This window comes from Notolepis coatsorum (genome assembly GCF_963971535.1).
Source record: "Notolepis coatsorum genome assembly, chromosome: 8".
NCBI lineage: Eukaryota > Metazoa > Chordata > Actinopteri > Aulopiformes > Paralepididae > Notolepis > Notolepis coatsorum.
In genome coordinates this window covers 33879276-33904373 of record NC_140172.1, presented here as the reverse complement: position 1 = coordinate 33904373, position 25098 = coordinate 33879276, and the positions used below count along the sequence as shown (strand labels likewise).

At 43.8% G+C, this 25098-nt stretch overlaps 1 protein-coding gene across 1 annotated transcript in view; it reads left to right on the top strand.

Moving 5' to 3' along the window:
* LOC311232823 (piggyBac transposable element-derived protein 4-like) overlaps window positions 1-24445 on the top strand; it is a 55927-nt gene extending 31482 nt beyond the window's left edge. The window contains exons 4-6 of the mRNA XM_084319638.1: window positions 14904-15018; window positions 15661-16003; window positions 22648-24445. Of these exons, the coding sequence (XP_084175764.1) occupies window positions 14904-15018; window positions 15661-16003; window positions 22648-24217 (2028 nt within the window). The 3' untranslated portion in view covers window positions 24218-24445. The remainder of the gene's footprint in view (window positions 1-14903; window positions 15019-15660; window positions 16004-22647) is intronic.
* Window positions 24446-25098: the final 653 nt, after the last annotated feature.

The following is a 25098-nucleotide window of genomic DNA, read 5'->3' as shown; positions in this document are numbered from 1 at the left end:
CGGTGCCAACGAAGCACCGGGCGATGCGATGCTATACGATTCACCCCCTGTTGAGATACGATACGATACGATTTGATTCAACATAATGCGATTCGGGGCGATACGATGCGATTCAACACGATGCAAAATAATGATAACATTTTATGGTATGACATAGGATTTGGTTGTATTCCTTATATGCAGCTTATATTATTATTAAAAATTTAATAATCTACTGTAAGACAATTTATATAAAAACTCTTGGGTGCCTAAGAAGACTTTTGCATAGTACTGTCTTTTCTATCCACTTTAGCTAAAAACACACACACACGATGTATATACACACTACTGTGAGACAATAATAATCATACACAAAGGGATAATGGCTTATAGCAGACTTAATGATTTTATAATATTTCAGATAATGAAATTAAATGTTTATCAACTATCCAATTAGTATTTATATTATAACGTTTGGAGAGAGAGAGAGAGAGAGAGAGAATTAACACTTTGGCGACCACAGTCTTGCGCCAATTTATAGGCCAGAGGTTTGTTTACAAACCGATGTACTTTCTAAGAGCTATATATATATAACTTATAGTATTGCTATCTGTCCATTCTCATTGTCACTTGAGTGCATAAACCGTGCCTTCATAATGGCTTAAAGAAAATAAAAATCCATCGGTTGGTTGTCATTTTATAGCGTCGTGAATATAAGGTTTATCGCACTTTTCGTCTCGTCTTTTTTCCCGGGAGCTAGATAATAGGCTAAACGTTGGCGCCGTTATATCAAACGCCATTTCTGCTGTATATATACGAATGAAATAAAACAAACTGCGTAGCATCCGGACTATTACAGAGCATCTATGGATGAAATGGGGGCGGCGGGGAACGCCGATTAGTATTATTGATTAGCAATACAGTGTGCGTTCAGGTAGCCAATGTCAGTGATTGATCACGTTAGGTTTTAAAACAATGTCCAATCCAGCTGTAATTTGGGGGAATAGTATCCTACCGTCAGGCCATGTGATCGCCGGCAGCATTTCGTCATTAGTCATCGGAATCTGGTAGATCGATATGTCCATTGGCTAATCATAAATCCCATTATTCCAGGCTGAAATATGCGTTCGGTAACGGGATCAAAGATGGAGGGTCTTCGTTTGGAACCGAGGCTCATATGATCCACCCACAGACAGTGAAAAGAATAATTTTTTCAACAAGTGGATGAGAGGAAATTATATGAATGCATCGGTTTTGACCGATGCAAAGACGCTACAACAAGATGCATCGCGAGTTCAGCCTGAAATTTAGCCGATGCGGACTTATTCCACCGGTACACTCGCATCGTGAACGTTTATGCCGGCGCACCGATGCAAATCGATGAATCGTCACATCACTACTCTGCACATCACCACTCCCCAAACCTGAAACGAGAGAAACGTTACGTACAGGAACAGGGAACACAGACAACGTTGGCCGAGGAGAAAAAAACAAATCTAGCTCCCTATGCAGCAGATCTATTTTGGCAAGCTCAGCCTTTTGCTTAATCTCCTCCAAAGCGAACTCTTGTCTGTGCTTTGCCTCTTGCAGATCTATTTTGGCAAGCTCAGCCTTTTGCTTAATCTCTTCCAAAGCGAACTCTTGTCTGTGCCGTAGTAGCAGAAGTTCCTTCTGCCGCTCAAAACTGAGTGCCATAGTGCACTATTGGCCTAAACAAAGTGTGCCACACTCAAACAAAGTGCCATACGTCACTGTTGGCCTACAAACAAACAAAACCTATGCTGGGACAATGAAGCGTGAATACCAAGAAAAAACAAACAGTCAAATGAAACCTCCCCACCCTGACTAACTACAGAGCCTAACTAACTAACTACCTCAAAACCTCAATCTTCGTGCTACTACATGCAGGGGGTACTCATGCACTGGAACTCTCTGGGCAGAAGAAGTACCTGTTATACAGCCACTCCTCTGAGCCAGAGACGTGCTCCCGAGAGGACACAAGCGCCAATGCCAGTACCTGTGTCTACCCACGTTTGTAGCCGCCTAAAAAAGAAAATACCAAGACAAGTCCCCCTATTGGAAACCAGCCATCTTTGCCTACCTGGGGATTAATGGTTCCCAAAACACACAGACTGTCATTAAGGTATCAAACTCCAAAGCCTCAACACAAGCAATAACAAACAAACAAAACAAAGTAACAAATCTCTACCACAAGAAATCTGCACAAACAAACTGCTACTTTCCCCCAAATCCAAACAACAAACGCCCCCAAGAACAAAGACCAAATCACATGTGCTTACTCCCTAACACTGGCATACAAATAATTAGGCTACAAACAAATTCTTGCCAACAGGCTACAAATACTAGCTGCAAATCTCAGGTCACAGACACTAGTCCAAATAAGTAGTCTAATTACTTTCCCTAATTAGCCCTTCTATACTAAGACAGAGCTCAAACAAATTGTCCCAACAGGAACCCTACCACAAATGCCAGTCAAATTCCAAATGCCAGCAAAATCACCAAGCACAAATACCAATTAACCACACTAGGCCAAATTACAAACAAAGCCAACGTCTAAATACCACAAAAGGTCCTACAAACGGATCGAGTGCCCATATATGACAAACCAGAGGTTTATCAAATATTGGTTGTCCAAACGTGATGCCAAGTTAACAAATAATTTATTTAATCCTATCTAAAAACAATAATCGATTAAACAAACAAAAGCATAATGACATAAACAATGAATGTGTATATCAGAATGGACAGAGTATCCCAAGTTGGTTCGCTTGGTGGCTGATACAACCTGTCCTGGTAGATGGGAAAAGCAGATGGAGAAAGCAGATGGGAAAAGCAGACAGAGGGGTTAGACAGGGGAAACATATATACTGTTGCTGCAGGCAGCTCTCTGCACTACATAGGTGCTTCAAATTGGGGTAACGACCTACCCACTCTACCATGCTCTTTGAGTCAGAAGACTCCCCATTTGCAGGTAGAGTGGGGGTCGTCACAATGTCATCTACTACTCTTCGCTTTACAACGGTTACCTTTTTTGTCTCTGTTAAGTTTAGGTTGGCATTGAAGAATACACAGTGATGGTCAGATATAGGTAATTCGATTACTGATACTTTCTTCAATGTTCAGCCTTGTTGTCATCACTAAGTCTAGGGTGTTACCATGTTGGTGAGTGGGTTCATTTACATGTTGTATTAGCTCAAAGCTGTCCAGTAGGTTCGTAAGCTCAATAGCCTTGGGGTCGTTCTTCTTATTTATATGAATATTCAGATCTCCATGTATGATTAATCTTTCACATCTAAGGATACCGACTGAGATTAGCTCTGAGAATTCCTGCAGAAATATTGATGAGTATTTTGGTGGCCGGTACAATGTGATGATGAGCTAAGACAGTTCAGCTTTGAGCTCAATAGCAAGATATTCAAATGATGTAAATTCACCCATGTCAATGTCATTACATACAAACGATGTAGATAAAATAGCAGCAAGCCCTCCCCCTTTTCTATTTTGTCGGACCGATTGATAATACTTATAATTTGGAGGGCAGGCTTCTATCAGCGTTGTCGCACCAGTAATGTCATTTAGCCAGGTCTCGACTAGGAACATGCATCGCAAATTCTTTTCAGTTATCAGATCATTGATTAAGAAAGATTTGTTGCTCAACGATCTAACATTCAGAAGGGCCATTGTCAGTGATTTTGTGATGGGGGGTGTGGCCGGCCTTGGCTGAGCGATGATGGGTCTGAGGTTGCTAAGTGTTAGAGTACGTGTCAGGCATTTCTTCTTGAGTCTGATAGTAGTGTGAACAGGAACAGCATGGTTTGTTATTGGAACAAATTGATAGCAGTAGTTTGGGTGCGAGGTGGGGGGCGTGGTGGACGTTTCGGAAGTTGCAGTTGCAGGCTCTCGAGGAAAGATGGCGTAATAGTTCTTTTGTGATGTTTTGGAGATGCTTGGCTGTAAATCCGAGCAGCATTTACCAGTTCGACCATTTTTGGCGTGAAAGGCAGGTGGGGGGAGATGAGGGGGGAGGGCAGGGATGAGGAGGGAGAGGGGGGAAAGGGTGCCTGGTAATTTGGTGATGACATGGCAAGAGGGAGGGGCGAGGAGGAGAGTGACATAAGGGAGGAAAGATGGGGGGGGGCTGGGGGGGAGGGGCGCCCTGCATTTTAGGGTTGTTGATGGGGAGGGGGATTCCCGATCAAGAGGGAGGGGGGAGGGGGAGAGTGACACAGGGGGGGAAAGGCTGGGGGGAGGGGAGATGGTGAACGCCGATATACTGCCTTGACGTCGATACAGGGGGAGCTGGGGGGGAGCGCTGTTAGTTCTGCTGTTAGTTCTGCTGTAATCCTGTGGATGTCCTCCGCGATCCGATCCAGTCGTTCCGACCCCTCAGCAATCAGCTTGCTCTGTATGTCCTCCGATAGCAATTCTATTGTCTTGACGTCATCAGAGTTAGGTTGTGTTATTGTACTGTCCGTCTTAGAGCTTGTTGCAAGGCCGTTGTCGATGGAGTAGAAAATGTGGGAAGTGAACATTTTTCCTCTATCTGTTCAGAGAAAATCCATTCCTTTGGAACAACTGTTCACGTCTCCAGAACATGTCGAAGTTTGCAATGTAATTGACATTGTGTAGCACACAAGCAGTTGAGAGCCATTTGTTTAGCTGGAGAAGTCTGCTGAATCTTTCAGTCAATTTAGACTACTGTTGGCAAGGGGCCACTGATGTGCGATTCAATGTTTGTGGAATCCAGCATTTTCCAGCAGATGTCATTTGCTCCTACGTGGATGATTAATTTCCTGGCTGTTGTGTTTTCCGATAGAATCTTTGGAATGTGCTTTGTTATTTCACAAACGGTTCCACCAGGGTAGCAGTATATCTTTGTATTTCTCTTTTTGTTGATATAGCCTACAGCAGAATCACCTATTATCAGCGTTGGTACAAATTTGTTTTCCTGTTCGTCAGTGTGCTGCTGCCTGTTCTTTTCCTCAGGGCCAGGGCGTTTCCTACCATTAGCTTGTTGTTCATTAGCTTTGGTGTCTTTGGGGCGGCTAGGTGGTGTAGTGGGCAAGGCACTCGCCACCAGTGTGGAGACGCTAGGATTCGCGTGTTCGAATCCAGCTCTCCACATTGTTTTCAGTTTAGCTGGTCGTCCGCAGTAATACACATTGGCCGTATTACGGGGAGGGAAACTGAAGGGTGGGGATCGGGCATTGTGAACAAGCGACTCCTACAAGTCGGTTGGTGCGCCTGCGCAGTAGAATCAGGAAGTGTCGGGGGCAGCGTGAGCCTCCCGCGCGTTACTCCTCGACACTGAGAGATCGAGCTGCGCAGGTGAAAAGATGCGACTGCTGTTACCTCAAGTACCGGAGGGGACTTGTGCTATGTATGACTTAGTCCACATTGCAGCCGGCTTGTGGGAGGCAAGAAACAGCGTTCGTGACAGGGGAGGGTTGAATTGGATGATACGAAATTGGGATGGGAGAAAAATAGAAAAATGGGAGAAAAAGTGGATAAAAAAAAAGCTTTGGTGTCTTTATCATTAGCCAGTAGCTGTGGTGGCTTATCCACTGTTCCACGGCGCCTCGTTCTTCCCGAGCGGCGTGGGGTTGATGGCCGGGGGGTCAGGTCCTCCGATGATAATCCTGGGTCATGCAGTAGTGGTAGGTCACTTTGACCCTTCAAACCTCCCTCTCTCAGGGCAAACCTCCCTCTCTCAGGGCTAGGTTCCAAACCTCCCTCTCTCAGGGAGAGGTTCCCTCTCTTAGGGCGCAGTTCAAGGCCTGGGTCCCTTTCCACTATTTTTGCATTAGCATTAGCTACATTAGCCATTTTAGCTGGTTGGCTTGTTGATAAAGAGGGCCAGCCAGTTGCTGAGTTTTTTTCTGGGCGCTTGATATTTGCCGTTTCAGGCATTGTAATTCTGCCAGGGATAGATACATTTTTCGGCTTTGCCCCATGCCTATTCCAGAGGGCATTTTCATCACCGACAGTGTCACTTAGCTGGTGGGCAGTGCTGCCACAGATTACTTGTAAAAGTAATCTGATTACTGATTACTCCTTTAAAAAGTAATCTAGTTACTTTACTGATTACTTGATTATCAGAGTAACTTAGTTACTTTGAAAGTAACTATGTTACGAAGTCGTCGTCCCTGCTGCTGCCACAACATATGAATTACAACAGTTTTTTTTTCAAACGCTTTATTGAAAGTGCATAAATTGTTTTTAACTTGTTTCTCTGCACATAACGTAAATTGTTAAACTAGTGCTTCAGCTTCTGTACCATCAAGTATGGTAAAGCAACAGTCTCTGATGCTCACAGCATTAGAGCAGCTAGCCAGTGGTTTTACAAAACCAATGTATAACATCTAACAAATGCAGGCTGAACTATTCAATTATATCAACTAACTATTAAATTGTTTTTATAAATGTCTCTCTATAAACATACAATCAGTCTCTCTTTAACATCATCAAATTAACTGTAAATCTGGCAAATAAGAGCTTTTGCTCTGCCACCATCAAATATACATTAATCAAAAGGGAAAGCAACAATCTCTCCTGACTGTTGAGCAGCAACAGTATACTTCAAGAAAATGTAAAGTAAAAATAGTAAAGTTCGGTATGGACAGTCACCTTGTAAAATGTCCAGTGCTACAGTCAGAGGCTTCATGGTGGTGCAGTACTCATGCAGGAACTGGTATTCTGTATCTTTGAAGCAAGTGACTCCCACCTTGGTGCACAGAGGTAACATTTCTTCTACAACATATCTCCAGTCCCGACCATTCTCTTCAGCTCTCGCTCACTTACGGGGTGGTTTTTTATTGAAATCCAGCTTTTGCTGTTTGGCTGGTGGACCTCCGAGTCCTGTAGAAGTTGAAGCTTCGGCTTTGGGCTTTTTTCTATCAGTTTGGTCGTGCCGTGTTGTGATTCCAGATGCTTTCAATGCAATTGGATGTGCTGTTTTTAGCGGTAGACAGTATTTTGTTTCCTCCGCATAGTGAATGTTTTTTTCACCCGGCTTAGCTGACACAAACGTGATGTAGTGACTGAACTTCCAGTGCAAGAAAGCGTTACCAGTGTCTCCCTGCACCATTGTAGTGGTAGGCTAGCTCGCTATGTTTTGGTAAGCCTGATAATAACAGCCACCGCCCACCAGCATGGTACAACACGTGAGGTTGCGTTCTCAGACATGCTTTGAAAACGTGACATGTGACGTCACTCCCAATGCAAGAAAAACAGCTCAAAATGTATTTTTGACTGTCGAAAACTAAAGAAAATACTGCATTCTGCCTGCATTATGGGATAGTAACGAAATAGTAACGCACAGCCACTTGGACAAGTAACTGCAATCAGATTACTGGCTTGTAAAGATTAACGCGTTAGATTACTATTTTTGGGAAAAAGTAATCAGATTACAGTAATGCGTTACTGGCATCACTGCTGGTGGGGTTTGTTGTCCTTCGCTGGTAGCTTCACAACCGGAGTCCATTGGATTGTCGAGTCAGAACTCTGTAGTTCCCTTAAAACGCTAACGCTATTAAATAAAAAATTACAGTGGAGGTTAAAATAAGAATATGACTTGGCCTGAAAAAAAGGATCAGTCAGGATATTTTTTTGCTTTAATCCCGGTATAGGTAGATATACAGGGATTAAAGCAAAAAAAATATCCTGACTGAACTGATCCTGTCAAACAATTTTTGAAGGAGTTAACTGCATGATAGACTGTGATCAATTGCAAAAAAAAGTACTAATGTGTAAGTACTTAACACATTCCTCGCCAACAACGATTATACTCGTTATTGGGCGCCATCGCTTGAACGCCAACGAGTATACTCATTAGGCCTAAAAGAAAAAATGGGTTGGTTCCGGTTGCCGACCGACTCTGCCGATTTAGGTGCGACCCAATTTATTTTATGAGTTTAAAAAAAATCATGTTGTCGTGAACATTTTAATTAAATAAAGAAATTCCCTATCCATAGTCGCCGTGGGAAAAATGTAATAAAAAATGTAATAAAATAAATGCCCTACCTACCCATGGCCTTAACTGACAACCAACAGGAACCAATTTTTCTTTTTCTTTTATGCCTTATTTGATCGTTATTTCTTTTATTCTATATTTCTATTCATTGCAGACACATGGACTCGGTGGGGAATCATCCTGAGAATGCCAAAGTGCAATACCGGCCGCATCCAGCTAGACGGCGGCATCGAGCACCCTTTGAAACCTTATATCTTGGCCTGTGCAACGGTCAAATGTACCAGATTGTTGTGGTCCACCTTTTGGAGACATTTTGGACATTTTGAACATTCTGAACATTCTCGTTTCCATCGCCTGTCACAAGGCTTTGCTCATGAACATTGATCATCTGGCACCATCTGGTGCCCTGTCGGCGTTACTGCTCATGTCTCGCTTGATTTATTCATGTTAGCCTCTGCTTTGTTCTCTCAAATCATGCTGCCTATTGTTATGTGTCTGTAATTTCCCTGCCCTATTAGTCTAATGTCCTTGTCTGTGTTGTATTTATTCTGTCTATTGTAATATTGTTCTAGTCTTGTGTTTCCTAGTGTGAGTATTGGTAATTCTGTATCCTAGTCTCCCCAGCTGGTTCTGTTTGGTAATCAGTGTTAGTATGATTCCGCCCCGCCTGTGTTCGGCGCTCGTTCATTGTTTTATGTTACGGTTTCGTACCTTCGTATCAGTCATTCGTAACCCAGCTCGTGTGAGCATTATCTCGTATCAGCAGTGATGTACCTGAACGCGTTCAATGAACGATTGTTCATGAACGCGTTCGTATTTTGGGCGAACGTGAACTGAACGTACTGTATTTCCGCTAGATGAACATAATTGAGAATGCGTTCATTCTCAGCGCTGTATAACGGCATTCAAAAGTGCATTCATTCTCAGCACTGTATTATAACAGCGTTCAAAAGTGTGCCAGATTTCATATGCCTTTCAGCCGAAAACCCAGTTAAAACACACAGGCTTCAAAATAATGCGGAAAACCACCCAATCTGGCAACCGCAAGCTGCCTGTGACGCGTACGCTGCCTGTCACCCCTGGCTGTCGCACAAAAATATACGTCATCAGACTCTTCACAACAAGAACAATGTGGAACCGGGTAGTATAGCAGCAGCACTCACTCAGAGCCAGACTCTACGGCGTCTGCGTATGAGCATTTAAAAGAGTTTTAGTTAAAGTCAGTAAATGTTTTAATAATAATAATAATATAATAATAAGTATTTGTATAGCACCTTTCATACAGAAACTGCAGCTCAAAGTGCTTCACAACAGAAAAAAGACAGGCATAAAATGAACACATGCAGACATAAAATCAACATGTTTCACATTAGGATCTAACATCCCAACAGGCCATCGTGTTTATGGTTTGATTCAGTTTTAGATAGACAATAAATTATAAAAAAGAGTAAGATAAAATAGACAGAGTAAAATAGTGCAGGATCAATAAAATGATATCTTATCTTATGTCCTCATGTACTCACTCACACAGTCAAACACATACAACAGGTAAAGGACCACGATGAAAAGAAGCTCTTGGGCTTTACTGTGTCCAACAATATGATACCTCCTGGTGAGGCTGCATATATCCATTATCTATGTATGTAACATATTTTATAGTCAGCAAATAATTTAAATTCCATTCAATTTGCCACCCCATCTAAGAGAAATATGTAAATGGATGAGTAGCTTGTAACCAACAACTGTAGTTATCTGATAATATCATAAATTAAGCAGGAGCATTTGAAAGAAGCACATTAACCACATTGTGGTGAAATAACTCTACAACAAAGGTCCATAATGACAGATCTCCGGATGGTCTGGCTGCACGACGTCGACATGCACTGGAACTAACATCTGACAAGAAATTATTCTACATCAAGGATCACAAATATCATTTTTTCCTAAATGATCTGTATAACTATGTAATTGTGTGCCTTCTGAAACACCCGTCATATGGTTAGGTAGACTGATAATAAAACGTGCTGTGGACACTGACCAGAGTAGCAGGCTAGCTAGCAGCTAACCACCAGCTAACCTTAGCATTTAGCTGCGCTGTCCCTTATTCTACACAGAAATACCCCGACAAACACACAATGACAGGCAGGAAAATACATTTAAACTGCAGGAAAACGACAGGAATTAAATGTAAACCCAGTAGGTAAAATGCACTGCAATTCAAATTCAATTGCACTTTGAATATTGAACTTTGAGGTACAACCTTAGTTTCATACCTCAGCCTGGTTCCTACCTCGTGTTGTGTTGGTACAGAGTTATGTCGGCTAGGGCTGGGCGATATGGCCTAAAAATAAAATCCCTGATTATTTTTTTTTAAATCCAATTTACGATTTTAATCGATTTTTTTCTCTTAACCCTTTCAGTGCCAGCGACGACATATCTCGTTTTATCAGACCCCCCATTGAGTGCCGACGACGACAAATGTCGTTTGTTTGCTGTATTTTTTTTATTGGCGATTTGAATTCATATTTCATCAATTGAGCCTCGGGTTAGTGCTGCAGACTCTCTCTGAGCTCAATTGGGAAGATACCACCACCATGATGACGCTGTGACCATCAGAAGGAGGCAGACCAGTCACAAAATCCATGGCGATGTGGCTCCACGGACGACTAGGAATGGGCAAAGGATGAAGCAGCCCTGGTGGTGACTGTTGAGAAACTTTGTTCCGTGCACAAACGGGGCAGGCTGCCACAAATTCCCGAATGTCCTTCATCATACCAGGCCACCAGAACCTTCTGGCCAAGAAGTCACAAGTTCTGTGCACTCCGGGATGTCCTGTCGGCCGAGAGGAGTGGCCCCACTTCAACACCCGAGAACGAATGCTGTTTGGTACAAATAACCGACCCGGGGGCACCCCACCCGGATCTGGTTCCAAACGTTGTGCCCTCCGCACAGCAGAGTCAATGCTCCATGTCACAGGAGCTAGGATCTGTCCTGCAGGAACAATGGGCTCAGGAGGACGGTCCTCTTCTGATCCATCATATAACCGGGAAAGCGTATCCGGCTTGATATTTTTTGACCCGGGACGGTACGTCAGGAGGAAATTAAACCCAGAGAAAAACAGTGACCAGCGAGCCTGTAGCGAGTTTCTCCTCTGAGCACCCTGGATATATTCCAAATTTGTATGGTCTGTCCAGACTGTGAATGGGTGTTCAGCTCCCTCTAGCCAATGGCACCACTCCTCCAATGCCAGCTTGACCGCCAACAGCTCTCTCCCCAACATCATAGTTTCTTTCAGCCGGCGAGAGCCCACGTAAATAGTACGCACATGGGCGTACCTTACCGTCGGACGATGAGCGTTGAGCCAGAATAGTTCCGACTCCAAGCTCAGAAGCATCCACCTCGATGATAAATGGCAGGGATTGGTTAGGAGTAATGAGGATAGGCTCAGAACTGAACCTTCTCCTAAGCTCAATGAACGCTGCCTCAGCCTTGGGAGTCCACTGGAAATGGGAAGGTGCTGTCTTCCTGGTGAGTGAATGATTATATGCAATTTAAAACCAAAACTAAGGCCTCAGTATTAGTTTAAGACGTGAACATGGTCATGTTTGTTGAAAAAAAAAATCCAGATTTTTTATTTTTTTATTTTTTTGCCAATCCCGATCTTCGGAAAATCACGTGATCGGCCCCGATCACGTTATCGGATCGGGACATCCCTACTTCTCAGCCTTCACAAACAACCGTGCATCCAAAAGGCACCTCAAGACCTGCCTGACATGTTTGACATGGTCAGAAATGGACTTGGAGAATATCAGAATGTCATCTAAGTAGAAGAAAACAAACTTTTCCAACATCTCCCTGAGCACGTCATTGATTAACGCCTGAAAAACTGAAGGGGCATTAGTAAGACCAAATGGCATCACCAGGTATTCGTAGTGACCATTATGAGTGTTGAACGCGGTCTTCCACTCATCCCCTTGGCGTATGCGCACCAGATTGTAGGCATTGCGGAGATCAAGTTTGGTAAAAATGGATGCCCCCTGGAGGCGTTCGAATGCCGAGTTCATCAGGGGAAGGGGATACCGTTTTTTTTTTACTGTAATGCTGTTCAGACCTCTGTAGTCAATGCAGGGTCTCAGTCCTCCATCCCTTTTTCCTACAAAAAAGAATCCAGCACCCGCAGGTGAAGTGGAAGGTCTAATAAAACCGGTAGCCACAGCCTCCTTGATGTAGGTGTTCATAGCTGCGCTTTCGGGGACCGACAACGAGTACAAGGAACCACAAGGGGGAATAGAGCCTGGCTGCAATTCGATGGCGCAATCATAAGGTCGGTGCGGTGGCAGGATGGTGACCCTTTGTTTGCTAAACACCTCACTGAGGTCAGCATAGACAGTGGGAACTCCCTCTGGTAATGGGTGTGACTCCACGCTCATGATGTTGGTGCTCTCCATGAGGGGGTCAGCTGTACAAGTAAGCGAGGAGAAGTCCTCACACAGAGCCTCTAAACTGTCCAAACTGTCCTCCACCAGAACCTCCTCACAGAGGGAGTCCCAATCAAACTGGATCCCATTCCAAACTCCCATCCTGATCGACAGATGGCTGGGAGTGCAATGGTTGAAAGAGTGGGCTCTGGAAACCAAGACCGCCCACTGCTTCAACAGGATCACAACCGCTCTCACTAAACTGATCATAACTCGTGGGTGACGGAGGAATTTGGAAACAGGAATTTGGAAACAATGGTGACGGCATTGGGAGCCCCACTGCATGACAGTGTCCCTCTCCTCACCCCAATTTATCTGTGGCTTGTGTTTACTAAGCCAAGAATGACCCAGCACAATGGGATACGTGGGGGAATCCACCAAAAAGAATCGAATGCGCTCAGAATTGTTCCCATAAGCAACCCGCATAGATAAATAATTGGTTCTTTTGGTGACACTGCCTGTACCCAATGGCCGTCCATCAAGCGCTGTGACACTACAGGGCTTATAGAGGGAATGTACAGGTATTTTAGAGTCCTCAGCCCATCTGGAATCGATGAAACTGTCCACTGCTCCTGAGTCTAAAAAGGCGTCAACCTTAACAGACCTATTCCAGCCTAAAAACCACAGGCAAAAAGGTTCGAAAGGGGGTGATGTGATGTCTCACTAGTGTCTCTCGGCCCACTAGCGAGACTGACCGTTTCCCTTCAGTTTCGGACACTCCACCCTCGTGTGACCTTTTCTCCTGCAGTACCGGCACCAGTCCACATGAGAACCAGTCTGCCTGGAGTCACGCACAGAAGTGCTGTCCACCTGCATAGGTTCAGACGAGCTGGCCACTGAAGGTTGTGGAGGAAAGGACGAAACTTCCTCCAGCGGGACACGAAAACGTTGGCCCCGCCTCTCACGCTCATGGTCTCTGATACGGTTATCAACGCGTATGGTGGTAGTGACCAGTGTGTCAAAATTGTCTGGAGATCCCACAACCGCCAAAGCATCTTTAACCTGATCAGATAACGCGTTGGTGAACAAAGTGATGAGTGGTCCCTCAGGCCAGCCTGTAACCCCAGCCATTGTCCTGAAAGCGATGGAAAACTCAGCTACACTACTGGCGCCCTGGCGCATGCGCGTCAGCTTCATGGCGACCTCTTTATCGTAGAGTTCATGATCAAAAACGATCTCTATCTCATTCATGAGTCCCTGTGAGTCGTTTAAAACTGGAGCCTGAGCCCGTATGAGTGGAACAGCCCAATCGAGGGCAGGTCCCTCCAACAGGGATAGAATTAGGGCAACACGTGAATCATCAGACTGAAAACGAGAAGGCTGGGCTCTGTACACTATTTGGCATTGTGCCAGAAAACCACGGCATTTACCTGACTCCCCATTAAAGCGTGAGGGGAGCTGGACTTTAGCCTCACAAGGTAATGACCGGGGGCCTGTGAGTAGTGCTTGAGAGACATTAGGTGGGCTCTGGTGAGAGGGAGGTAATTGTGCATTGGCTATTCGGTCAGCCAAATCACGCATGGAACTATCCATCTTGCCCAATCCTTCATACATCTCCCCATGCTGTTGCACCATGAGAGCTTGTTGTTGTTGTAATTGTACGATAGCTTCCTCATGTGAAGGCAATCCTTGACGCTGCGCAGATAGTGCTTGTTCAAGACCTGTGTTATCTGCTGACCCAGTCATGGCTTTTTCATTCTGTGAGGGCTGTGTGTGTGTGTCATGAGCAGATAACAGGGACTCTTAAAGTTATCCATGAAACGGACAACCACTAGACTGCTTACGCAGATATTTTAGGAGAGGGGGGAAATTAAACAGAAAACAACCTTTAGGGGTGGAAATCTCAAAGTGTGTAATTAAGAAAATAAATCAAGTCCCAAAAAACAGGACTACTCTCAATAAAGAGGTATAGTATAAAAGTAAATAAGCCACAAGGACACCTCCTAATAAAGGAGTTTATATTGGAAAAAGTAAAACAATAAACCTCCACTAAGGGAGTTTATGTGTAGAATCATGTGAGTAGCCTAAAATAAGAATGACTACCATAAAGCTCAATTCTGAATCAGTGATCAGACTACACTTCAATATAATGAGCATGACCAAAAGGACAGCTAACACTAGGAAATGAAAAAGCAGTTGACACTGCGATCTCCAAACTTAAATAGACTTCACATGGCCATAGGCACAGCTGCACACCACACACCTGCCGACCCATGAGGCAATTAACCACAGGGAACTACTGTAATGTCTACTGTAATGTCTAAAAAAAACTAATAAAAATATAAAATATAAAAAGTCCTTGAAATTAAAATCAACCATTCACATTGAAAGTTTTGTTCATCCATGATAAAATTGTAATGTACATACTACATACAGTATATCCTGGGAAATGTAATAATAAATAAATAATATATATATATATATTTGGTATATAACGTTACTCTTTCCTCCAGTCTCTCCAAGCTGCTGGTGGTCCCGAGATGGCAGAGGGAGGTGACCAAGCCCCCCAGCCAAAGCCCGAGGACGAGGTGGTCACCGCCGCCAACCCCCCCACTACTGACACTACAGGTAACTCCACACACTCCACAGAGCCTGCATTAGCCAACCCCCCCACTACTGACACTACAGGTAACTCCACACACTTCACAGAGCCTGCATTAGCCAACCCCCCCACTACTGACACTACAGGTAACTCCACACACTTCACAGAGCCTGCATTAGCCAACCCCCCCACTACTGACACTACAGGTAACTCCACACACTTCACAGAGCCTGCATTAGCCAACCCCCCCACTACTGACACTACAGGTAACTCCACACACTTCAGCGCCTGCATTAGCCAATTACAACGTCTGAAAAGGAAACGGCCCCCGACACGTCGTCCTGCAGAATTTGGGGGTTGGGAGACTTTGTTGTTATTTTATTTTTATAAAGTGTCCCATCGTACAACGCGTATACAGTACAGCAAGTGAGTTGTTTCGGTTTGTTGAGTCGATTGCATTCTCACTGCAAACGAACCGCTCGAGGGTTCGGTTGGAAGCGTGACAAGACCACCCTCTAGCCTTTTTTATTACAGGACTTTTTTACAATTTAAAAATTTGTTTTTGGATGGCTTTTAAGTTTAACCTTCTATTCTCTTATTTATTGATTGTAATTGTTGTCTAGTTCTAGTGTCTGATCAAAGTAGAATTTGTCTTGTGACTTTGGCAGTTAACGAGGAAGGCGCTCCCGTTGAGGCTTCATTCATGGACGAAGACAGTTTGTACGATTATGCAGTGGATGACATTGATTATTGGCTAGAGTCCGATCACAGCACGGATATGGAGGAGCCTCCCGCTACAAAAAGCCCCAAGAAGACGAAAAAAGGCAAAAAGAGCCAGGCTGAGGAGATAAAAGTGGAGGAGGAGGCCCCTGTCACTCTTGAGGTAAAGAAAACCAAGAAGAGGAGGGAGCGAGACGAACAGGAGGAGGAGGAGGCTCTTGTGACTCCGAAGGAGGAGGAGGAGGAGAAACCCATAACCCCGGAGACGAATGACGAATCTGGAGACCACAGGTATAAAGATGAATGATATCACTGAGCGACGCCACAGTGTTGCTAGCTAAGTTTAATGAACGACACCACCGTGTTGCTAGCTGAGTTTAATGAGCAGTGTTGCTAGCTGAGTTTAACCTCTTCCACCCGTGCAGTCCATCGGCGGACCGCAAATGACATCACGTCATAAATCAATCTCTCCAGACTGTTTGACAAAAGTATTGTTTTATTTTTCAAACGTATTCAAGTATAAACATCATAGCCATGTCACAACAACATTTATAATGTATATTATCATCAATACGTTAGTTTACCAATTTTCATCTTAGTTTTGGTGTTGTATAGTTCGCGAAAGTCGACCATTTTGGAAAATTTCAACGTCGGGAATTGTAGTTTTTTTTTCTGCCATTTTGTAGAGGTAACCGAGAGCTTTCAATGAGCGTTGGCATTTTTCCGAATGACACTTCCCAAAAGCCTCTATGGGGTTTCAAGCTAATTACTTCTGTATGAATTATTTTAATATCTCTTATTATTCGGGATAATAAACCACAAAACATATTATATATATATATATATAATAATAATAATGGTAAATCTTCTCTTTCAAATGGCCGAGTTCAATTTGGATTTAGTATCACCAGGCGTGCATGAAGAACAGGTACAGTAGGTTTTTTATTCTTGCAAGACCCCCGCCATTTTGAAACTGATTTCAAATCGGATGGTTGCTAAATGCTTAAAATAGGGGAGACAAACTAACTGCGCTCCAATATATGCCAATAACGTTCAGTTTTGTGGTATATAATCCCGAGTAATAAAAAAATATAATAATAATAATAATAATCAGGAAGTCATTTGCTTGCAGAAAGATAGAAGCCTTTGGGAAGTGTAGTTTTGAAAAATTCCAACGCTCATTGAAAGCTCTGATGTCCTCGGTAATTCAAAATGGCAGATTTCCGCGATAACAACAATTTTTTTTAACTAAAATCTAACTAATAACACTTTAACCTATTGGTAAACAAACGTATTGATGAAAATATACATTATAACTGCTGTAAATTGTGTTATTCTTGAAATACGTTTGAGAAGAAAAAAAACAATAATTATGTCAGACAGTGTAGAGAGCTTGATTTATGATGTGATGTCATTTTGGGACCGGCACCGGTCCCGTCAGGTGGAAGAGGTTAATGAGCGACGCCACAGTGTTGCTAGCTAAGTGTAATAAGCGGCGCCTTTTTTTATTTATTTATTTTTTATTTTATTTTTATTTTTTGTTTCGTACATGGGGGTACAGTTAATCTTTGCACAATATCACCAACATATATATATATATTTTAACATGATACACCCATGGCCGAAAAGGAGCAGGATGAAGAAAACTTATGTTTCCTGCCCCCTTCCAAACTTCATATTATTTTAACATAATGGTCAGCTCAAGTGCACCTTACAGCTTCATACCATATAATAATAATATAATAATAATCATTACCATAACTATGACCATGAATAATAATAACAATAATAACGGTAATAATAATAACAATAATAATAATAATATTGCTATAGCTACCAATAAACAAACAAAAGAAAACTGCGTCACGAGCCTCAGATGCATGGAAAAGAGAAAAAAACTAAAAATAAATAAAATCAGATACAGAGAAATGTGTACCTGCTGTTCATATGTTCTCATTGTTCTGTCTTTAAAAGTATTTTTTAGTTGGAAAATATTTTTACAGTACTTCAACGCATTATAAAGAGAATTCCAGAGTTTGACTCCCACCACTGATATACACATCTGTGTCAGGGTTGTCCGTGCAGCACACTGATGTTTAAAATGACCTTCCCTTCTATGCTCTCCCTTCTCTGATATGAGGACAAACCTGTTTTGTAGATTGGCTGGTAATGCTTTACTTTTGGCCTTGTGCATAACTACTAATGTCTGTAACTCGGCCACACGCAACCGGGGTTTTGGAACACTGCAACCGTGATCATTTAAAACCGGAGTCCAGGGTGAAGTTTGGCGTGCACCCCGGTTGCATTGGTTGCGTGTGGGCATAGTAACCGGGATTATTTCCCATGTTTACAGCAGAGCTGTCCCAAGTAGCGTTATATGAAAATGATTGTAACAAACTTTTGTTCGAAACGTATCGTCTGTGTTGAAGAGTGTTGTGATCGACGATGTCTGTTGTCGCATTCCTGACCTGACGGCTGACGCTCAGAGTAAACCTGTAGCTGCGGCTAAGCTAAACTCATGTGTTGTCAAGTTACTGTTATAAGGAACCCAGTCCAAACTACAACAGTCTGCATCCCCTTAACAATTGTTTGTATTGAGCCGTATTGTATTGTACCCATTCTGCAATCTGTTAAATAACATTTTCAATCATCCATTCATTCTACTAGCATTAATGTTACTACGTTAATGTACGCTAGCCACAATGCTATACTATTATAATGGCACATCCCAATCACGTTAGCACGTAAGCTAACAAAATCGGCGATCTTTTTGTGAGACTAAACTCCGCTCTTGGTGGTAAATTGTGTTGATGTTGGTTTTGTTTCATCAACAAATGAGGCAGAACACACAGTGAATGTATCCTTTTTTGTTTATTGCACATTGTTTTAGCTGCAAACTGTAGAATTGTTTGGCTGTGAGCAAGGAGGGATGTTGTGTTCCAGAACTTCCAGGCTTCAGTTCAGTTTCCGGTATTAACGATAAACCCTTCTGATTGGTTGAAATGGCCTTCATGTTTGAACTACATCGCCACCTACTGCTTTGGCATTGTACTACATGTATATGACGTCACTCGGTGTGGGGTTTAAACCAGTCGTGTGGACAGAGTTAAATTTTTTTGAATAATAAAAAGAAAAAACTGTGTCAAAAATACCCGTGATCGTGTGGACTGGGCCTAAAGCTAGGCTGATGGCATCCAGCCTTGCCACCAAGTGCAGTGCTATGGCAGCTGACCGGCCTAGCAATGGTACGGCCAGTTCCTCCACAACGTAAACATCCTGTTTTGTGATCCTCTCACCTTTCTTGAGTGTGGCTGTGAATTTCCCCTTTACATTCAGTGGCCTTCCTCCTGGCCCCTTTAAAGGCTTTGTTGATCTCCCCATTTTACTGAGCTGATCCTGACTACACATGGTCTCTGGCACTGCTGTTACATCCGCACCTGTGTCTATCTTCCACACAATGTTGCAGTGGTCCATTTTTACTTCCGTCATCCATGGACCTTCATCTGAATCGACCGTCAGTGAGCCAAGGAATGAAGCCTCTTCATCCACATCATAGTCATCCCCCTCATAGTCATCCCTGTCATCTGTCAACGTGGCTATGTGCCCCTCAGTGCTCCTTCTAGCTCTGCACACTCTGGCATAGTGTCCCTGTTTCTTACAGTGGTTACACAGCGCTTCCCTAGCCGGGCATTTCTGTCGGCTTTGGCCTTCCATGTCACCACACTGTCTGCTTAAAAGTCATTTTCTGGGCTATTCTCTTACCTGACTGGAATGACTGTGGCTTGGCTTGTGTGTATTTAGCTCTGCCCCACTGCTGGGCCTGCATACTATCAAGCTGTGTATTTGTAAAGTCCTCTTTAAAGTTTCTCTTGAGAGCTTCTTGTTGTTTCTTTACCTGCTCACTCTGTCTAGCCTTGGTTACAGCTTTTACAAGTGTTAGGTCAGGGTCCATTTGCAACTGTTCTGAAAGTCTTGAATCCCTCAGCCCAACCACGAGTCTGTCTCTCACCATTTCATCATGCAGTGTCCCATATCCACAATGTTCGGCCAGGCAATGCAGTGCAGTAATAAAATTATCTGTCGACTCCCCCGGCTCCTGCTGCCGCTGGTTAAACTTGGCCCTCTCGAAAATGACGTTTCTGCGTGCTATGAAGTGAGCATCCAAAACTGTCTTTGACCGTCTCATACTCAGCCTGTTCTCCGGCGCTCAGATGCAGAGAAGTCAGAATATCCTCAGCTTCTTCTCCCATAGTGTAGATTAATGCATTCACTTGGTTTTCGTCTGCTTGGGTTTCTAATCCCGACACAATCCGAAATCGTTCTAATCTTTTTATCCATTTTGTCCAGTCTTCTGCCTTGAAGGTGAATTTCTCTGGCGGGGAAACTTGAAACTGACTCGTACTTTCGCTTTCGCGCCGTTAGCGCTAGCTACACTGCTGTCTCTAAACTCAAACTCTAAACTAGTACTAACGTTACTGTAGCAGCCTACTCTAAAGTCTATACTACTTAACGCTATATCTAATGTTCATCTCCACATCTGACACCATGTTAGGTTATAATCATGAGATGTTAGGTTTGTTATCAAGAGACGATATGACACAGGCGATAGCTTTCGAGTCCGTGCATGCTTTATTTAACTCCCCCCCCCCGTCACACATCAAGGTTCCTACCGCACAAAGGTTCCTATACAAATATAACCTAATACTACAAATGAGTGGCTGAACGATATGTAATTTTTTAGATTCAAAGCACACTTGTATTACTGGCAATGTCACAAAGTCACTCATCAATAACTCACTCACTCACTCATGGTTAGCCGCTCTGCCCCTAGTGGTGGCTCACAGGATATACGCATTGTGTGAAGGGCTTTGCATCTATACTGTGTGTCTTTGTTAGGGGTAGTCTTAACCTCTTTAGCCCGAGCGGTCCATCGGCGGACCGCAAATGACATCACATCATAAATCCATCTCGATAGACTGTATACATTTATGTAGAGTTGTTTTTTTCAAATGTAGTAAAGACCCTAACTCTGTCAAAACGGCAGTCATAGTGTATATTTTCAGCAATACGTTTGTTTACCAATAGGTTAAAGCTATCATTACAATTAGCAATTTGGCTGGCCCACGTCCACCCTCTCCCACATTCACACCTCGATGCTCACACCTTGATTGTCATTTGAAGATGAGATGTATTCACAGTAGGGCTGTCAAAATTGGCCAAAAATGACATTCAACTATTCCTTCTAAAAGAACACAAGAGTCGAACCATATTCAAATATCTATTGTTGCACATTATGTCCACAATAGGAGCAAAAAACACAGCAGCGCATCGCCAAAAAAGGCGTGATAAACATCAAACAATATATTTTCCTTAATGTGAAATAGTAATCAAAACATTGGGGATCCGTATTATGCTTCTGTCAATTCATTATTTAATATCTGTTCAGTAAGCCTATATACTTGTTTCATGTTTTGTTTAAATAAAATTAAGGCACACAATTCCTAGAAATGTGACTAAACAACGTCGTATTGCCCTGAGGTATGATTTACAATAAAGTGCTATTAAAAACGGAAAAGTTAGGGTACTTAAATTCTTGACGTTATAACTCTCAAAACGCTAGCATTAGTACTTAAGTTAGCACACAAAAATGATACATGTAGAGGGCGGCTAAGTGGCGCAGTGGGCAAGGCACTCGCCACTAATGCAGGAGATGCTGGGTTCGAGCCCAGCTCTCGGCATGATACATGTAACGTTAATGTAGCTGACTTAACTGGTTCATCTGCCGGTAGACTATCACGGTACGAATTGGAAGTGCCGTGGCGTGTCATTATATAACCCTTCCAGAAGCTTTGTGGTCCGGTCTTGAACTTTCCATAAATCCATTTAGTTAGATCCAGCACTGAATGCAATGATTATTATCTTCGACAACGACAACAGCCGTTGGCTGTTTCCTCGACATGATGTCACACGAATGCCAGGCTGCTGAGCCAATAAATAGCCAATTTGTTTTATTAGTGTGAACGTAAGGTGCACGTAAAGGGCAGTGATATCCCATGATATAGCCGCCACGTCATGCAGGGTGTTCAGACACACGCGAGAAGTCAAGAGGGAGACCACCGGGCCTCTTTTTAATTTATTTTTATAAAAACACTTTGAATATCAATTTTTACAATCGAATGTATGTTTTTTTTAACAATTAGATTATTGTGGGCGGCTAGGTCGTGTAGTGGGCAAGGCGCTCGCCATCAACGCTGGAGACGCTGGGTTCGAGTCCAGCTCTCTGCGTTGCTATCAGCTTGGCTGGTCGTTCATACTAACACAATTGGCAGTGTTAGGGGTGGGAAAGCTGATGGGTGGGTCCTAGGCGTTGTGGACAGCGACCCTTACAGTTCGGTCGGGGCACCTGCACAGCGAGGGTAGGATCTGGAGGGAGGTAGTGTGACCTTCCACACGTTACACTCTCCCGGTGAGAATCTGCGCTGCCGGCTGGCTGCACATGTGTCGGAGGAAAACATGTGACAGTCTCCGGCCTCCCGGACCAACAGTAGGGGGGAGTGCGCAACAACCAGGAAGGGGGTTGGGAATTGGCATAACGACTAACAGTGGGATGGGAGAAAAATCGGAAAAAGGAGGGGGGGAAAAGATAATAATTTTTTTTTTAAACAATTCTATTATTAATTCGAATATAGAATATTCGTTGACAGCCCTAATTCACAGCAGGGTGTCTCTCTCTCACACACACACAGACACACACACATCTTGAATCTAAGCTAATCTATTCTAATATTTTTAGAGATGCAGAAAAATGTATTACAGCTTTATTACAAGAATGTTTGTATTTGGAATGAAGTAAGCTCTCTCTCTCACAGACACACAGTCTCTCTCCCCCTGCCTCTCAATTAATGTTCTGTTTCAATCTTTCTGTAATCTTTCAGGGATTCTCCGGATGAGGGCTCCTCCAATGAGGCCCCTCAACAGGCCTGGCGAACGGAGGCCGAACCAGACACTGCTAACCCTCACCCACCCAGGTTCAGACCCAAGCGCCACCCTGGTCCCCAACCCCCGCTGACACATGGCACCCCAACGCCATATGATATATTTTCTCTGTTCTTTGACGCTGAGGTACTGAGGCTCTTGTGTACAAACACAAACAAAAATGCCAAGAAAAATAAGGAGATGGGGAAAACATTTGCTTGGAAGGACATCACCCCACGGGTGCTGAAAATATGGCTGGGGCTGTTGTTGTACCAGTCTGTGTGTCGCCTCCCGAAGATCTCTGACCTTTGGAGGGTAAAGTCTATCTTCCATGTGCCCTTTCCGCCAACCATGATGTCAAGGGACAGGTTCAGAAATATAACCTCAAACCTGCACATGAGTGACCCAGAGAAGGATGCGGCCAATGACAAGAAGAAGGGGGCAGTGGGCTATGACCCCCTGCACAAGGTCAGAGCTCTCCTCGAGATCATCAGAAACAGGTGTCAGAGTGTCTACCACCCGAACCAACACATCTCTGTAGATGAGAGGATGGTCGCCACAAAGGCTAGAGTTGTAATGAAGCAATATATGAAGGCCAAGCCAACCAAGTGGGGCCTGAAATTTTTCGTCTTGGCAGACGTGAATGGATACACAGTGGACTTCCAGATGTACACTGGGAGGAACGAGGGTCTGTCCTTCGATGTGGTGGCGAACCTGGTAAACAAGGATTACCTGGGGAGTGGCTACATTGTCTACGTGGACAATTTCTACACAAGCCCTCTCCTGTTCCGTCACCTGAGCCAGCAGGGGTTTGGTGCCTGTGGGACCTACAGGCAGCACATAGTGGGTGTCCCCAAAACACTGGTGAATGCCTTGGACAAGAAGTCCAAGAGAGGCTCCATCAGGTGGATCAGGGACAACAACCTGCTCTTTGTAAAATGGATGGACACCAGGGAGGTCTCAATGTGCACAACAGTACATTCTGTCTACAGTGGGGAGACTGTCCTCCGGTGGGAGAAGGGGGGTGATGGGCCCAAACGGAAGGTCCCTTTCCCCAGACCTACGGCCGTGGGTGAGTACAATAGGTACATGGGGGGGGTGGACACGTCCGACCAGATGCTGGGGACAAACTCTGTCCACAGACAGACAAAGAGGTGGCCCATCACCATCTTTCAACACATGTTGGACATCTCCGCCACCAACAGCTTCATCGTTCATAAAGAGCTCACAAAGCTGACGGTCCCGAGGAGAAACCCGTTGACACGCCAACGGTTTCAGGAGGAGCTTTGTGCCGCACTCCTCGGCGTGCCACTGGCTGGCCCACCTAAGCCGCCGCCCCCTCCAGGCCACTACCCTGTGCCCACCAACAAAGCGGAGGACACAACCACCACATACAAAAGGGCAACCACTGGGAGAAAAGGGTGTGCCATCTGCAAGCGGAGCACACCGTGGATGTGTGTGGAGTGCGGCGATGTGGCTCTGTGTATCCAGGTGACCCGAAATTGTTTTAGGGAATACCACACAGAATGAAGAACTTCACCGCCGTGTGTAGACAGTAGGAGGGCTGAGAGGGAGACACAGGAGAGAAGGTTCTTTATTGAGACAGTAGGAGGGCTGAGAGGGAGACACAGGAGAGAAGGTTCTTTATTGAGACAGTAGGAAGACTGGGAGGGAGACACAGGAGAGAAGGTTCTTTATTGAGACAGTAGGAAGACTGAGAGGGAGACACAGGAGAGAAGGTTCTTTATTGAGACAGTAGGAAGACTGAGAGGGAGACACAGGAGAGAAGGTTCTTTATTGAGACAGTAGGAAGACTGAGAGGGAGACACAGGAGAGAAGGTTCTTTATTGAGACAGTAGGAAGACTGAGAGGGAGACACAGGAGAGAAGGTTCTTTATTGAGACAGTAGGAAGACAGAGGGAGACACAGGAGAGAAGGTTCTTTATTGAGAGAGTAGGGAGGGGCGCGTGTGCGAGAGGGATGGATGGATAGATAGAGAGAGATGGGGAGAATATTTCTGACAGTTTTGGATGTTTGGTATGTTTTTGAGTTTTTTTGTGTGTGTTTATGTAAATAAAAAATCTGAAGACAATTTGAATAATTATTTTTTTCTTTTTTGTTATTACACTGTTTGTAACATAATAACTGACAATGACTGACAATAACTGACATTGGAAGTTGAAATGATCCTGGAAAAGTAGGTAAGAGCACTCACTCCTATAGGACATTATTTTGACAAAACAAAACCACAAAAAAAACAGGTGGAATTTGGTTTATTCACTTTTATTTAGTTTATTTATTAATAATTTGAACAATAGATGATATTTCCAATCTGTCAGCTGTTCTATATTATATTTATAATCTGTCAGCTGTTCTATATTGCCCACAAAATTGTCTAAATCCAATACACT